The 16,291-nt window shown below is 35.7% G+C and overlaps 1 protein-coding gene across 5 annotated transcripts in view; it reads right to left on the bottom strand.

Annotated features, from left to right (window-relative positions):
• Window positions 1-16,291, bottom strand: part of FER (FER tyrosine kinase) — a 470,546-nt gene that overhangs the window by 118,310 nt on the left and 335,945 nt on the right. For all 5 annotated transcript variants that reach the window (XM_045087150.1, XM_004761299.3, XM_004761301.3 and 2 more), the window contains one exon: window positions 5,472-5,595. In XM_045087150.1, coding sequence (XP_044943085.1) covers window positions 5,472-5,595 — 124 coding nt within the window. The remainder of the gene's footprint in view (window positions 1-5,471; window positions 5,596-16,291) is intronic.

Genomic DNA, 16,291 nt, shown 5'->3' with positions numbered 1-16,291 from the left:
TGCAAGAAAAGCAATCACTACAAAAGTAGCAAGAATTGAAACAATTCCCTCAACCACACTGCAACAGAAATTAAAGACTGGTACTGGTAACTGACAAAAAATTAAGTAGTTTGAATGCTGTTTATTCATTGTAACTTAAAGGTATAGATAGTCTAATGGTTTGGAGAAAAAGGAGACAGTGGAGCCAAGATGGTGGAGAAGTAGCAGGCTGAGATGACATCAGGTAGCAGGAGATCACCTACATAGTTATCAAACCATTGCAAACATGTACAAACCCAACAGGAAATCGAAGAGAAGGAGAGCAGCAATTCTAGAAACAGAAAATCGACCACTTTCTAAAAGGTAGTACCTGTGGAGAAGTGAATCGGAAGCCATGGGAAGATAGATCGCGGTGGGAGGGGCTGGCTCCTGGCAAGCGGTGGAACAAAATCAGAACTTTTAGAAGTTTGCTCCATTGCAGGACATTGCTCCAGAGGCTAAGCGGAGGTGGAGCCCTCATGGGGACAGCATGGTCTCAGGGTCACAGAAGGATTGGGGGTGTCTGAGTATAGCAGAGCTCGCAGGTATCAGAGCAGGGAAGCTGGCTACAGAGACCAAGCCGAAGAGTGACCTGTCAGCATGGGGTTGCCTTAAACAGTGATCTGCAGCACAGTCAGACCAGTGTTCTTTGAGCAGGGACCCCCCAAGTGGCAGATCAGGGGAGACACCCCTGAAAGAGCAGCAGGGATCTGTGGGGTTTGGAGACTCCAGGCGGGGCTGTGTGCCAGAGACAAAAATGCTCGGTCACAGGCTGTGTGAGCTCGGAGTACAGCCAGAGAACAGGGAGACGAGGTGATTGAGCACTTTTCTCTGAGGGTACACTGAGGAGTGTGGACCGGAGCTCTGGGCTCCTCTGGGTCAGGTATTAGGAGCCCACCATTTTCATTCCCGTCTTCCAGAGCTCTATGGAAAGCTTCCAGGGAACAAAGCTCCAGGAGAGCGAACCTGAGCAGATTACTTAGTCTGGTCCCTGGCAAGGGTGGTGTAATCTGCCTCAGGCAAAGACATTTGAGAATCACTACAAGAGGCCCCTCTTCAGAAGATCAACAAGAAATTCAGCCAAGTCCAATTCACTCACCAAGGAGAACAGTGGAATTCCAGAGGAGGTGAAAGCAAAGCATAGAATTCAAGGCTTTCTCCCCATGTTTCTTTAGTCATGCAAAGTTAATTAAATTTTTTAATCTTACTTTTTTCTCATTCTAATTTTTAAATATTTTTCCTCTTTCCTCTTTTAACTTTTTTTTATTTAAAAACTTTTTAAAGATTTTATTTATTTATTTGATAGAGAGAGATCACAAGTAGGCAGAGAGGCAGGCAGAGAGAGAGAGAGAGAGAGAGAGAAGCAGGCTCCCCGCTGAGCAGAGAGCCCAATTCGGGACTCGATCTCAGGACCCTGAGATCATGACCTGAGCCAAAGGCAGAGGCTTAACCCACTGAGCCACCCAGGCGCCCCTCTTTTAACGTTCTTTAAGCAGTTTATCTTAATAATACCTTTTTTAAAAAAATCTTTTTAAACCTTCATTATTATAGTTATATTTTATCCTTCATTGTATCTAACTTTATTATTTTGTGTGTGTGTGTGTGTATATATATGGTATATATGGTATATATATACTATAGTATATATATACTATATACTATATATATATGGTATATATGGTATATATATATGGTATATATATATACTATATACTATATACTATATACTATATATATATGGTATATATATACCATATATATACACACATATGTATATATATATACACACACACATATACATACCATATATACCATATATATATATATATATATACACACACACACAAAAATAATACACATGTATATATATATATATATATATATACATATATGGTTTTTTCTTCTAAAAATTTTTGGGATACAATTTCTTCTAATAGATCAAGATATACCCTAAATCTAGCACAGGGCTTTGTTCTAGTCTCCAGCCTGAGCAAATTCTCTCCACTTTCTTTTTCTTACTTTTTCCAACCAACTTATCTTATCAATTCTTTTTTTAGATTTTTTAAAAAATTTTCATCTTTATAGTCATATTCCATCCCTTCATCGTGTTTACCCTTACTTTTGTATATATATAAGTTTTTCTTTCTTTAAAATTTTGGGAAGTAGTTTCTTCTAAGAGACCAAAACATACCCAAAATCAAGGGGGTGGCTCTGTTCTATTCACCAGTCTAATTAATATATATATATATATATATATTTATATTTATTTTAATTTTTAAAAAAGTTTCTTTTAAATTTCTTTTTACTCTCATCCAGCCCATATACTCATGCCCATATGCTACTGCCAGAGTTTGGGAGCTTAACCCTTTTCTGGACTCTGGACTGTTAAATTGGCCTCCTAATCGATCCCCCTGCCCTTAATCTCATACTGTCTCATTCCATCCTAAACTCTGCTGTCAAACTAATTTTTTTCAAACACTGTTGGGATTGTTTCATTTGCTTAATCTAAAACCCTCCTACACTGTGGGAATGCAAGCTGGTACAGTCACTCTGGAAAAAAGTACACAGGTTCCTCAAAAAGTTGAAAGTAGAGCTACCCCATGACCCAGCAATCACACTACTGGGTATTTACCCTAAAGATACAAACGTAGTGATCCAAAGGGGCACGTGCACCCGAATGTTTACAGCAGCAATGTCCACAATAGCCAAACTATGGAAAGAACTTAGATGTCCATCAACAGATGAATGGATAAAGAAGATGTGGTATATACAAATTATGGAAAGAACTTAGATGTCCATCAACATATGAATGGATAAAGAAGATGTGGTATATATATACAATGGAATACTATGCAGCCATCAAAAGAAATGAAATCTTGCCATTTGCGACGACGTGGGTGGAACTAGAGGGTATTATGCTTTGCGAAATTAGTCAACTGGAGAAAGACAACTATCATATGATCTCCCTGATATGAGGAATTTGAGAGGCAAAGTTGGGGTTTTGGAGGGTAGGGAAAGAAAAAATAAAACAAGATGGGATCGGGAGGGAGAAAAACCATAAGAGACTCTTATTCTCACAAAACAAACTGAGGTTGCCAGGGGAAGGGGGCTGTGAAGAAGGTGGTTGGATTATAGACATTGAGGAGGGTATGTGCTATGGTGAGTGAAGTGTGTAAGCCTGACGATTCACAGACCTGTACCCCTGGGGCAAATGATACATTATATGTTAATAAAATGTAAATATCTTAAAAAATGAGACAAAGTGAATAACTACAGTAGAAAATTTGATGCCTAAAGTACCTTTAACACCCGAGTAGCCAAAATTATAGATTTTCTCTAAATAAAGAATAAAACCCTTCATTGTTACTTTTAACAAAAACTGCTTTCTTCTAATGTAATTAATGGTAATTCAGTTCTTGTCCAAAATCAAATACTTTTTAAAAATCTTTTAAAAATTGGAGAAAGACAATTATCATATGGTTTCACTCATATGTGGAATATAAGAAACAGTGCAGAGGACCATAAGGAAAAGGAGGGAAAACTGAATGGGAAGAAATCAGAGAAGGAAACAAACCATGAGAGACTCTTAACTATGGGAAACAAACTAAGGTTTACTGAAGGGGAGGTGGGTGAAGGAATGGGATAATTAGGTGATGGGCATTAAGGAGGGCATGTGATTTGATGAGCATTGGGTGTTACACCCAAATGATGAACTGTTGAACACCACATCTGAAACTAATGATGTACTATGTGCTGGCTAACTGAATTTAAATTGAAAAAAAAAAAAACCTCAATTAAAAAATAAAGAAATAAAAATATCTATTATAATGTGATTTCATCTCTAGTCATGGAAAGTAAAACAAAAATACAAGGACAGTGGCTAAGTTTTAGTTGTCTTCATTTCTAGAAATACAATAACTCTACTGAAATGTATTTTAAAATATATGTGACCATTGAGTGATATTGGAAACCGAAGCCATCATTTCAGTTTTAGAATAAAATTGAAAATGCAGCAAAAGTTTTTGGAAAGATTAAGTAATCTATTTGATAAAGTAGGCAGACACAAGCAGGTAACAGGTGTTTTCTGACTGTTAACAAAGGATGGAAACCAAGTTTCAAACAGCCAGGAAAAACTCTGGGGGCACACACATGTACTCTTCCTTATAACTGCTGTTGTATAATGACCTATAGCTTCAGGAGAACACATTTATACTGTGGTCTTGATCCTCTATTCCCCTTGCAGTAGGATGGGTCTATGAAGCTCTGATAAGGGCCATATGGGGCCCAAATCTCCTTCACAGACTACCCTAGTCAGAAACCACCCTAGCTATAACCCTTGCAAGCATAAAAGAGAGAGACCACACCAACCCCCAGTGCAGCTGCGGTCTCTAGGTCTGTCCACTTGTCCACCTTAAGAGTGTACTTTTACTTTCACTGCTATTAAATTCTTATTTACTCGAGAGCTGGGCTCTAAATTTTTTCTTGGCCCAACTAAAAAACAGAGGCAGGGGATAGGGGCTGGCGGGGGGGGGGGGCAGATGGGACATGCCACTGACACACTGAGATCAAATCAGTATACATTTCAGGTGAAAGTACTTTTTTTCTGCTATATAATCACACATTATACAATTTTACCAGAATGTTAAATCAAAGCATGCTTAATGAAACACATCAGAGAAAACATACATCAATAACTGAACCAATTTAGATCATGTCCATAATAGTTCAACCTGACAATGAACTTTGCTCCATGTTAAATAGTATTACATGCTATTTCCAGTGAATAAAAACTGCATCAATGCCCCCACTTCCTTTTGCTTACATATACTTAGCCATATTTAGGATCTCACAAGAAATCAGCAAGAACATCTTATGTTGTTCTAACATTTAGCAGTAAAGAACATTTGCAGCTATAAGCACCTAAAACCACAATCTATAAAAACATTACAACCAAGTCACTGCTCTTGATGTAATTAGACAAAGTTTTCTAAAATCTCCTTTGAAACAGCTATTATGCTAGTATCTTCTACCCTTGGCCAATTCACTGTCACGAATTGTTTTACTATTATGCTCTGCCATGACTTTATAAGTAATTTCTTTGCAAAATGAGATTGGGGGCAGATGAACAGTCTTATTTGGCTCTAAGATTGTAGCTGATTACATGACAAACTTGTGGTACATCTTATCAGTATGTCATTCATGATTATAATACAAAAGATTTTAATCAGGATGTAGCTTATTGTCTAATGAGGTGTACTTACCTCAAGTAAGACAAAAGACAAGTGTTCCTATAAACTATATAAAAACAACTATCCAAGAAGGCTTCCCACAAAACATGAAATCCAACAAGAAAATATGTAAGTTTTGTGAAAGAACATCAGTGCAGTAAATATGTCATTTTTCTAGCAATCTATTGGTAAAACCAGAAAATGTTTAAAGAATGTTCTTCTTACCTGTGTATACAGTTTTTACTCTCGAGATAGGACATACCAGAAGCAGCATCTAATGAAAATTTCACTAATTGTTTGAGTTTTATCTCATCTTTCTTCTTTCTCAGAAAGGACAGGAAATCACCTCCTAGAAGGATTGACAGATGAACAATGAGATATAATCATGATGTACTGCCTACTGGAGATACTGGACAAAACCGTAAGAACTACACATTCAGCCATTGCTTTCTTCCCATTTTGTTTGAGGTGAGGATAAAACAAAAGATGAAAAGAACACACCTATTAGAAAATAGATACCATAAGCTTTCCCAGATACAGTTTAAGTACTTTAAGTGCTTCACACTGTGTATCATCCAACACAAAATAATATTCAAACAAAATCATATAATGCCTCTGTTGTAATTTCTCATTGATTTCCCTGGGTAAAATTTTATACAAAATTTTATTTTTTCTAATAGCAAATAAAAGATTATAGCTATTATGAATTTAAAATGTAAATGGTATCAAATTAGTTATCAGATGCAGTGACTGCTTATAACAAGTCACTGATGGTAGAGCGAGAGAGGGGGGAACTATGGTCTTTGATATGATTTAATTGCTGAACCAGATTGCATTTTGCACATCAAATGGATTTCAGTGATGTCTTAGAGCAACTCTTTAAATCAGCATGGTCCAAAAGAGATACAGTAACTTTCAATTTTCTGGTAGCCACATTTAGAAAAATAACAACAACAAAAAGGTGAATGTCATTTCAATAATGTATTTTTTCCTTAGCCCAATATATCCAAAATATACCAATATGTATCACTGCAAAATTATAGTAAAAATAGTTTACAGTTTTATCATTCTCATTCTTTAAAATATGTTGGTTATTTTACATTTTGTGGGACATCTCAAATATTTGATCTGTGTTAAAATTTTATAAAATTTATAGTCGAAACAGAAGATTCACATGCCTATGTTGTTTCAAACATTTAAAATTTTCTAGTAACTCAATCATACCCATTTTAAATTGAATAAAATTAAATGAGATCCAAAATTCAGATTTTTAGAAGCACTAGCCATATTTCCAAAGTTGAGGAGTCATCGACCACCAGTCACAACCATATTAGAATAGTGTTAAACTGTTAAACTGTTCATTCATTCTTCACATCACATTAAAGGCTGTATGAAGGCTTGATTATTCTTCCTTGTTAGTGTAGAGTGTAATTGCATTTTTTAAAAAAAGCTAAATGAATGTTCTCTCAAAACAATCATTCCCACTTTCTCTATTAGTGCCTCAGATTCTAAACCAGAATTTTTCAAGAGGGATTAGCATTTTAATTGCCATTTCCTGAATTTTGTAATCCTCTTCACCAGGGATCCAGGCTTCCTTAAATAGAACAACTCTAGAGGTGAAGACTTAATGGCTTTTTCTTTAACGAGAATACCTGGAAAGTAAACACTCGCCAGGTCTTTCTCTAACAACTTCTCTTATTCACAAATCCAATGTTAGGAAAATTTAGGTGGACTATTTACAAATTCAACAGCTATATGCTTAAAAATAATCTTAATGGTGTCAGATAATTTCTTTATTCTGTTCTTTTAAAGAAATATCAAATGTATTCAATTACTAGGAAGATTATTGACACGGTCTCTGTCAATTTTCTGAACATATAAAAGCAACAGTAAACAGCAAAATTAACCATTAATTTCTCTACTTTAATAGGTATACCAATTAAGTGGACTCGAAATCAATATTTAGTTCAAGTTATTCCTTGGACCAATATTCATATATAATTATAATCTATATAACCAATATTCTTTTGTTAGATATATGTTGGCCTATTTTAGAAACAATTCAGACTTCTGGTCTTAAAACCACACAGCATTTTGTTTAAGCTTTGGAAGAGCTTTCAAATGGAAAGAGCTTTTCTGCAATTTGATTAAAAGCATCCTATGACATAACCTCAGTGTTCTGTGAAATCCTAACATTTCTTTCCCAAGTTGGATCATATTCAGAGTTTTTCCATCTTCCTCCTCTTCTTTAAACTTACTCCTTTGGTGAAACTTACCCCTTAAACCCTGCCCCAAACGGTAAACCCTAGGAAGAGATTTGTGCCTCTGCTGCTCAATATTATAATTTCAGAGGCTACCATACCATGTTCTAGCATGTAGCAACACCTCAGTAAACATCGCGTGAATGAGTGAGTAAACAACGTATACGTATCTCCTCTTGCAGCTTCTTAGCTTCCCATGAAGACCAGAATCATTTTATCATTAATCTTAACATTTCTTCCCTAGTCCCTCTCCAATGGTGAGAACTATGCTTTTCAAGTACTTGTTAAATGTTAAAATAGTGTTGAAAAAAGGATATTACATTTCTTATCAATGGCACCCTATGGATGCCATAAAATTCTTTAAATTCCATCAATAAAAGTTTGCCCATTTAAGACTGAGCTCATTTTGATAGATGCTTCCCTAACACTAATGCCTTGAAAACTGCATCTTTTTAAAAATGATTTGCAAAGAGGCAATCCCTGGTAGATAAAATTGTAAACTAACAAATGCATAATATAATAAAGAAAAGACAGCACTTAAACAGCATTACAAATTGCCTGAAAAGTGATGCCAAGACAATAAAAGGTAAAGTACTAGACAGCAAATGACATACAGCTATTTCGAAATACTGAGACACAGCCAAAGATACAGACAAAGGCTTATCTGATTGCCTCTTAGTTAATCCCCAAATATTTCTGACTTAGAGAAATTTCTTGCTTAAAATCATTAAATTATTAAAGTAAATTTTAAATTTATTTCCAACTTATAGTTATTCAAGACACAGACAGAATGATCTTAAGTAAAGGAGGAAAGCTGCGCCATTCCACAGTCCTAGTCAGCTTCTTGCAGAATACTGCAGAGAAGCAAAGCCTTAAATAAAAGTTAAATAATTGTGATTCAGTACTGAAAGCCTGAGCTTTGGGCAGATGCAAGCAATAAGAACCCTGAAGCAAGAAGTAAACTCCCTGGGGGACAGAGTATGAGACATTTCTGGTCTAGGAAATAATTCAGAAAGGTTCCCCGAGGCACAGTACTTGATTATTACCATTAAGTGAACAACAACCAGAGAGTGACATCAGATGATAGAGTTTTTAGTATTCACTGTCAGTTATTGTAGAGGATAGGATCTGTTCCTTTTAACTCATTCCCCTGCCATTTTCATTAAGTGCCAAGTTAAAGAGCCTCTCTTAGAATTTGTGATAGACACAATAATCATATATATAATACATATGTTTCTATGTGTATGCATGTATGTATATATGTATGTGTGCATATAGCATAGAGTAACATACCTGACCACTGAGGGAAGGATCTGGGTGTTCAAAGTGGGCAAAACAAGATATTAATTTCCCTTTCGTAAATCTGTCTTAACAAGGATTATTTCTATATAGGTATACTGTACATTAAACCAAAACAGGATGGATTATCTTCTAGAATTCTTCATCAGTGATATATTTCTAAGATGATACTTCATATCTTTGTATAGTCAATTTTTGGTTTATTAGGGAGATAGCATGACATCGTGAAAAGACCATGGATATTGAAGTCAGACTGACCTAGGTCTGATTACCTATGTGGCCTCGGGCAATTTTAATCTTTTTAAAAAATCTGTTTAATATTTTTTTTCTAGTATTTATTTATTTGAGAGAAAAAGAGAGAGAGTGAGTGCACAAATGGGGGGAAGGGGCAGAAGGAGTGGGAGAAGCAGACTCCGCACTGAGCAGGGAGCCTGATGTGGGGCTCAATCCCAGGAGTCTAAAATCATGACCTGAGCCAAAGGCTTAACCGAATGAACCATACAGGTGCCCCTTACCTTTCTAAACTCCTTTTAAATAAGAATTAATTCCATTTATTTCTCAAGATGGTTTTGAAGACTAAAAATGTATCTAAAACACTAAGCCCCTGCCTAGAACACATCATACACACAATACTACTCCTATTTCTTATTTTTGCTTGAGTTATTTTGAATCTAAAGAAACAAAGAGTTGTAGTAGAGACAGGTTGTTAGTCACATATCTATGTTCCCTTACTTGCCTCAATTTCCTGCCCTTCTCCCATTTTGGGAAGTATTCACCTCACCCTCAACAAGAAAGGTGGCCCTAGATTGGCTTCACGCAATGAATGAAGCCCATTCCCCTGTCCAAGTGACTGGTTCAGGGATAGGCATATGGCTTAATTTGGGTCACTGAGACAAAAGGAGATGCTTAAGAGGGGAATGAAACTTTGGTTTTTGAGAGAAGCACCAGGAAAGAAGCATTCTCTGCCACTGGAAGTGTACAAGACAGCATACAGCACCACAAGGACTGGCAGACTAGGGGTAAAGCTATCATCAAGGGAAGCAGAAAGTAGTGAAGAAAAGAGAATGGTTTCTGGCGACACATGTGAGCCACTGGATCAAACACGGACTAAACAGGGACTTCCTTCTAGATTTTTCAATTAAGTGAACTAATAAACCTATTTTTTTAAAATAAATGAATTTGACTTTATTTTATTTTAGTTCTTTTCAGTGTTCCAGCATTCTTTTTTTTTTTTTTTTTTTTTTTTAAGATTTATTTTGAGAGAGAGAGGGCATCCATGACTGAGGGCAGAGGGAGCCTCAAGCAGAGGCCCCGCTGAGTGTGGAGCCCCAAGCAGGGCTTGATCTCAGGACCCTGAGATCATGACCTGAGCTGAAACCAAGAGTCAGATGCTTAACTGACTGAACCACCCAGCTGCCCCAAATCTCAGTAATTTTTAATACATCTTCTGTACCAGCTACACCAAGGTTCCTAATGGATACCTAGTTGTATCAGAAGTTTATTTGAGAATTTTAAAAGGTAATACATATTAAATGTCTGGGATAAGTAGGGAACAATAAATAAAAGTGTTTATTATTGGTTGCAGCCAACTTCTAGTAGAATAGAAGGCTGTCGGAAGCCCAGTGGGCCTGTGCACTTAGTAAAACACGGTGATTCAACCTGAAAAAAAAAAAAAAAAAAAAAAAAAAAAAAAAAAAAAAAAAAAGAATAGAAGGCTGTTATTCTCAACAGTACTTTCTCAAAAGATTTTTTACTCTATGATATGGAAATTTGATTTTATCTGTTCTTTCAGTATTCATGGACTGTGGGGGAACTGATCACATTCAATAAACTCAGAGAGACTATTATATAAATAAGAATACTAATTTATCAATTTGTTATTAGAGAAAAGGGATCGTCGGGGCTATACCACTAATAACTTCTTGTCACTGAATCATGTAGAGATTTTAATTTATCTTCAAATAGCTTCAGAGTTTATTAAATTAAGAGATATCAGTCCCCAGTAATATATAAAATATATAGTTCATTACCCTTGTTTTTTAGGATATAAATTTATTCCTGACAAGTTTGGTTTAATTGTGTTTACTTAGAAATGTAAATAGGATAAGCAACTATTAAGTTGTAGGGAGGTATTTTGGAGACCCCATTTATGTCACTGTTCAGAGTTTTTATTTAAAAAAACAACTTTTTCTCTTTAATCCATAGTGATGAGAGTTACAGGTGTTAACTGAACCATCAGAAATAAGGGGAAAAAGACGTATGATAATCATAAACAACGAGTGGTGATGGAAACTGTTCTCCATGAAACACAAAATATTTTATTTTTTATTATTTTTAAAAGACTTTATTTGAGAGAGAGCGGGCAGAGGGAAAAGGAAAAGCTGAGCAGAGAGCCCAACACAGGGGCTCAATCCCAGGACCCTGGGATCATGACCTGAGCCAAAGGCAGATGCTTTAACTGACTGAGCCAGTCAGATGCCCCAACACAGAATGATTCTAAATAATAGGAGATAAGCCAAAACAAGTTCTTGAAGAAGAAAATGCTGCATTTAAGGTACAAGCAGGAGAGATGGACAGCACAGAAGGAGATTAGCCAGGAGGATGCTCTTGTTGTCGGCTGTCGTGCTGAGGGCTTATATTAAGAATTTTCCAAGTGAAGACTAAAGCATTAGATCGGAAATGACTCAGCAATAAGCTAGAAATGGGTCAGTTTGTGAAGATGAGTAAGATGAAACAATGAATAACTGAAAATGACTACAAGAATACACTAGCTCCCCTGATTCCATTTTCTTTTTAAAGCAGCACTTACGGAACAGCTTGGTACCTAAGTAACATCATTCAGCTAGGCCAAATGTGGAGCTGAGTGTATGGTTTTCCCAATTTGGGTTAATACATGACATCAGTCTTTTCTGACAAAGTTCCTTAATAGCCATGTTCTGCTAACACTGCACAATAGTGGGAACCTTTTGCATTTCTCCTTTGCTGATGCTCTGTGAGAATATTACTCAATAGCAATCATGATAACAGTTCTATGAAATAAAGGAGTACATTTCACAGTATGTTTAACTTGCTGGTTCAAGGGGCACCAGCTATAATCTTGCCAGACATTATATGAATTGCCACAACAGATGAGAGAGTCAACTTTCACAAAGTCTCAGAATGTCAGTGCTAGAAGGCCCTTGGGACATAATCAGCTCTTTCACATTAAGGAGGAAGGAACTGAATTTACCTTTTATTTTTATGGTGGTGCTTTTGGTGATACTACTGAAATTGTCGGGCAAGAGTTTGCAAACTATGTCTGGAGGCCAAAACCAGCTTCTTGCTTTTTTTCTTTTTGTTGTTGTTAAATAAAGCTTTACTTCCTTTACATATTGTCTATAGATGGTTTCATTTTGTGACAGAGAATTGCAATAGAGATTGTAGGGCCCTCAAAGCCTAAAAAAGTTGTTATCTTGTTCTTTACTCTTGTTTTAAGATATTTATTGCTCAGTATTCCATACAGGTGTAGTCCCTTTCATTTAAACGATTCCCATGGTTCCCTTGTCTACTTTCAACCAAGATTTTACTTTTTACTATGTGTTTAATTGCAACAGTTTGATAGTGATATGTTTTAATGCTCAAAGAGGAAGCTAGAAAGATAGATTCATCAACTAATTTTATTCCTAAGACCTATAAATATACTTATATACACAAAAATACATGTACTGGGATTGTAAATCCCCGACCCCTCCTGTCCACAACATACTGTCTGCCACCGAAGCAAAGAAGTTCCACTGCCTATCTCTCTCCTTTGTGCCAAACTACTCACTTTTCCATTTTGTGGCTTATGTTCCTCAAAACTATCTTTGGTATAAAGTGTAAAGACAAGAAAAGACAGGAAAATCAGGTATAGAAGATGTTAGCTCTAAAGCCTCCTGGAACACAGTACAAATACTTAGATGCTATAATGCATTTAAAAAGAAATCAGTGGAATGCTTGTTTTGATGCCTCTATCTGCTATAGGACAACTTACAGAGGAAAAAAAAAGGCATCAATTCAAGTTTACTTAGTCAGATTTCTTTAAATTATTTTTATTAACATATAATGTATTATGTGCCCCAGGGGTACAGGTATATGAATCATCAGGCTTCACATTTCACAGCACTCACCATAGTACATATCCGCCCCCATGTCCATAACCCAGCCACCCTCTTCATACCTCACGTCCCCTGGCAACCCTCATTTTGTTTTGTGAGATTAAGAGTCTCTTATGGTTCGTCATCTTGTTTCATTTTTTCCCTCCCTACCCCCATAATGCTCCGCCCGGCCTCTCAAATTCTTCATATCAGAGAGATCATATGATAAAGAGATATGGGATAAAAGGACACATGCAAAAATACATTTAAATTTAATAAGAGAAATATGTTTATAAAAGCTAAAAGTATTTTTAGAAATTGAACTTATCATAGGCTCAATTTTTAGGGACATTAAGGTATCCAAATCAGTGATACCAATGATGACTTTATAAGATCTATTTCATAGTAGTATTTAAAATGATTAGAGGGGTGCCTGGGTGGCTCAGTGGGTTAAGCCTCTGCCTTTGGTTCAGGTCATGATCTCAGGATCCTGGGATCCAGCCCAGCATTGGGCTCTCTGCTCAGCAGGGAGTCTGCTTCCCTCTGTCTCTCTCTGCCTGCTTGTGATCTCTGTCTGTCAAATAAATAAATAAAATCTTAAAATGATTAGAAATGTATATTTACATGTTCATCTTACACAGATTTTGTTGGTTATAGTTAGAATATATGTAATGGTTTTGAGCACAGATATATTCACCAGTTATGAAACTTCCTATGAGATTACAAAAATATTACTTTAAAATGTACATTTAAAGAACACATTGAAGCAAAGAGCTGGAAATGTCTTAAGTGTTAAGAAAAAAGTCAGACTAAACCAAAATAACAAAGTCTCCTTTTTCACTTTTTAAAAAGTTGTGGTAAAAAACATATACCATGAACTTATCTTTTAACAATTTTATGTGTATAGTATGTTGTTAACTCTATGCACGGTGTGATACAATAGATTTCTAGAACTTTTTCTTCTTGCATGACTGAAATTCTATATTCGTTGACCAACTCCCTGTGTCCCCCTGCCAGCAGCCCCGGCAACCACCATTCTACTTTCTGTTTCTGTGAGTTTGATTACTTTAAAACTGCATGTAAGCGGAATTATATAGTATTTGTCCTTTTGTGGCTGACTTACTTTACTTAATTTAATGTCTTGTAGTTTTAACCATGTTGCAGAATAGGATAGGTTTCTTTCCTTTTTAAGACTGAAAAACATTCCACTGTATGTATATAGCTCATTTTCTTAATCCACTCACCCACTGATGGACAGGTAGGCTGTTTCGACCTCTAGGCTACTGTGAATAATGCTGCAATGAACATGGGTGTGCAGTATCTCTTTAAGATCCTGTTTTCAATCTTTTGGATAAATGCACAGAAGATGAATTGAGGGATCACACTGAGTTTCATTTTTAATTTTTGAAGACTCTCCATACCATTCTCCATAGTGACTGCACCAGTTTATAATCACACCAACATTGCACAGGATTCCAAATTCTCCACATGCTTGCAAAGACTTGTTATTTTCCAGGTTGATGGTGGCCATCTTCATGGGTGTAAGGTAGTATCACCTGTTTGCATTTACCTGACGGCTATTGATATCAAACATCTTTTCCTATGCTTGTTGGCCATTTGTGTATTTTCTTTGGAGCCATGTCTATTCCAGTCCTTTGCCTGTTTTTTAATCGAGATATTTGTTGTTTGGTTTTGTTATTGAGTTGCGAGAATTCTTTATATATTTTGGGTACTAATCCTTTATCTGATAAATGGTTTGCAAATTTTTCTTCCAATCTATATATTACCTTTACACTCTACTGACTGCTTCTTTTGCTGTGCAGAAGTTTTTAAGTCTGATGTGGTCCCATTTATCTATTTTTGCCTGTGCTTGTGGTATCATATCCAAGAAATCATTGCCCATTCTGAGGTCATGAAGATTTTCTCCTATGATTTTTATAGGATTTTTGTAGTTTCATGTCTTACACTTAGATCTTTAATACATGTCAAGTTAATATTTTTATATGGTTAAGATAGGGATCCATCTTCATTCTATTGCCTGGGGATATCCAGTATTCCCAACACCATTTATTAAAGAGATTATCCTTTCTCTGTTCTTGGCATCCCTGTCAAAAATCATTTGACTGTATATGCCGGGGTTTATTTCTAGGATCTGTATTTTGTTTCATTGTTCTATCTGTCCTTATACCATATAATACTATTGATTACTGGAACTTTGTAATATATTTTGATATCATGAAGTGTGAGATTTTCAATTTTATACTTCCTTATCAAGACTGCTTGTTGTGGATCCTTTGAAATTCTATGCAAATTTTAGAATTTTTTCTATTTCTGAAAGAAAAATGCCATTGGGGTTTTGTAGGGTAGGGAGTACATCAAATCTATTGATGGCTTTGGGTAATATGGGCATTTTAACAATATTAAGACTTCCAATCCATGAAAGCAGGATGACTTTCCATTTATTTGTGTCTTCTTTAACTTCTTTCAGCAATGTTTTATAGTTTTCAGTGTACAGATCTTTTAGCTCTTTGGTTAGGTTTATTCCTAAATAATTTATTCTTTTTTTGATGTTAGGATAAGTGGATTCAAAGAAAAATTTCCTTTTAGGATTGTTCATTACTGTATAAAAACACAACTGATTTCTGAGTGCTGATTTTGTGTCTGGGAACTTTGTTAAACTTCTTTATTAGTTCTAACAGGTTTTGTTGTATGCAATCTTTAACGTTTTCTACAAATAAGATTATGCTGAGAACAGAGATGATTTTACTTATTCCTTTCCAATTTGGATGTATTTTCTTTTTCCTGGCTAATTGCTCTGGCTAAAGCCCCTAGTATTATGTTGAACAAAAGGGTGAAATTGGGTTGTCTTGGTCCTAATCTTAGGGAAAAGCTTTCACTTTTTCATCATTGATTACAATGTTAGCTGAGAACTTTTTTATATGAACTTTACTACCTTGAGGTAATTTCCTTTCATTCACCGAATTTTGCCAAATGCCGTTTTTATATCAATTAAGATGATCCTGGATTTTGGTCTTTTGTTCTGCAAATGTGGTATGTCACATTTACATATTTTTGTATGTTAAATTATCCTTGTATCACATTCACACATGAAACACATTTATATTGAGAACATAAATTTTCTGCCACCCTTCCCAACTGTAATCCACTCTCTGTTATTAAAGCAAAATCTAACTGTTTCTCTCCCTACTTTCATGCCAAATCCTAACTGCCATCCTCAGCCATCAAGGAGAAAAGTATAGAAATTTTTAAATCACTCATCAGAATCTGAGATAGCCTACAGCAGAATCTCTTCTGACTTTGTGACTCACTAACCATAAAACTTGATTATTTATGTGACCCACATGTCTCT

Source organism: Mustela putorius, unplaced genomic scaffold, assembly GCF_011764305.1.
Source record: "Mustela putorius furo isolate JIRA1106 unplaced genomic scaffold, ASM1176430v1.1 tig00001063_pilon_pilon_pilon, whole genome shotgun sequence".
Lineage (NCBI taxonomy): Eukaryota > Metazoa > Chordata > Mammalia > Carnivora > Mustelidae > Mustela > Mustela putorius.
The sequence above is the reverse complement of the archived record's forward strand: the minus strand, read 5'-3'. Positions and strand labels throughout refer to the sequence as shown.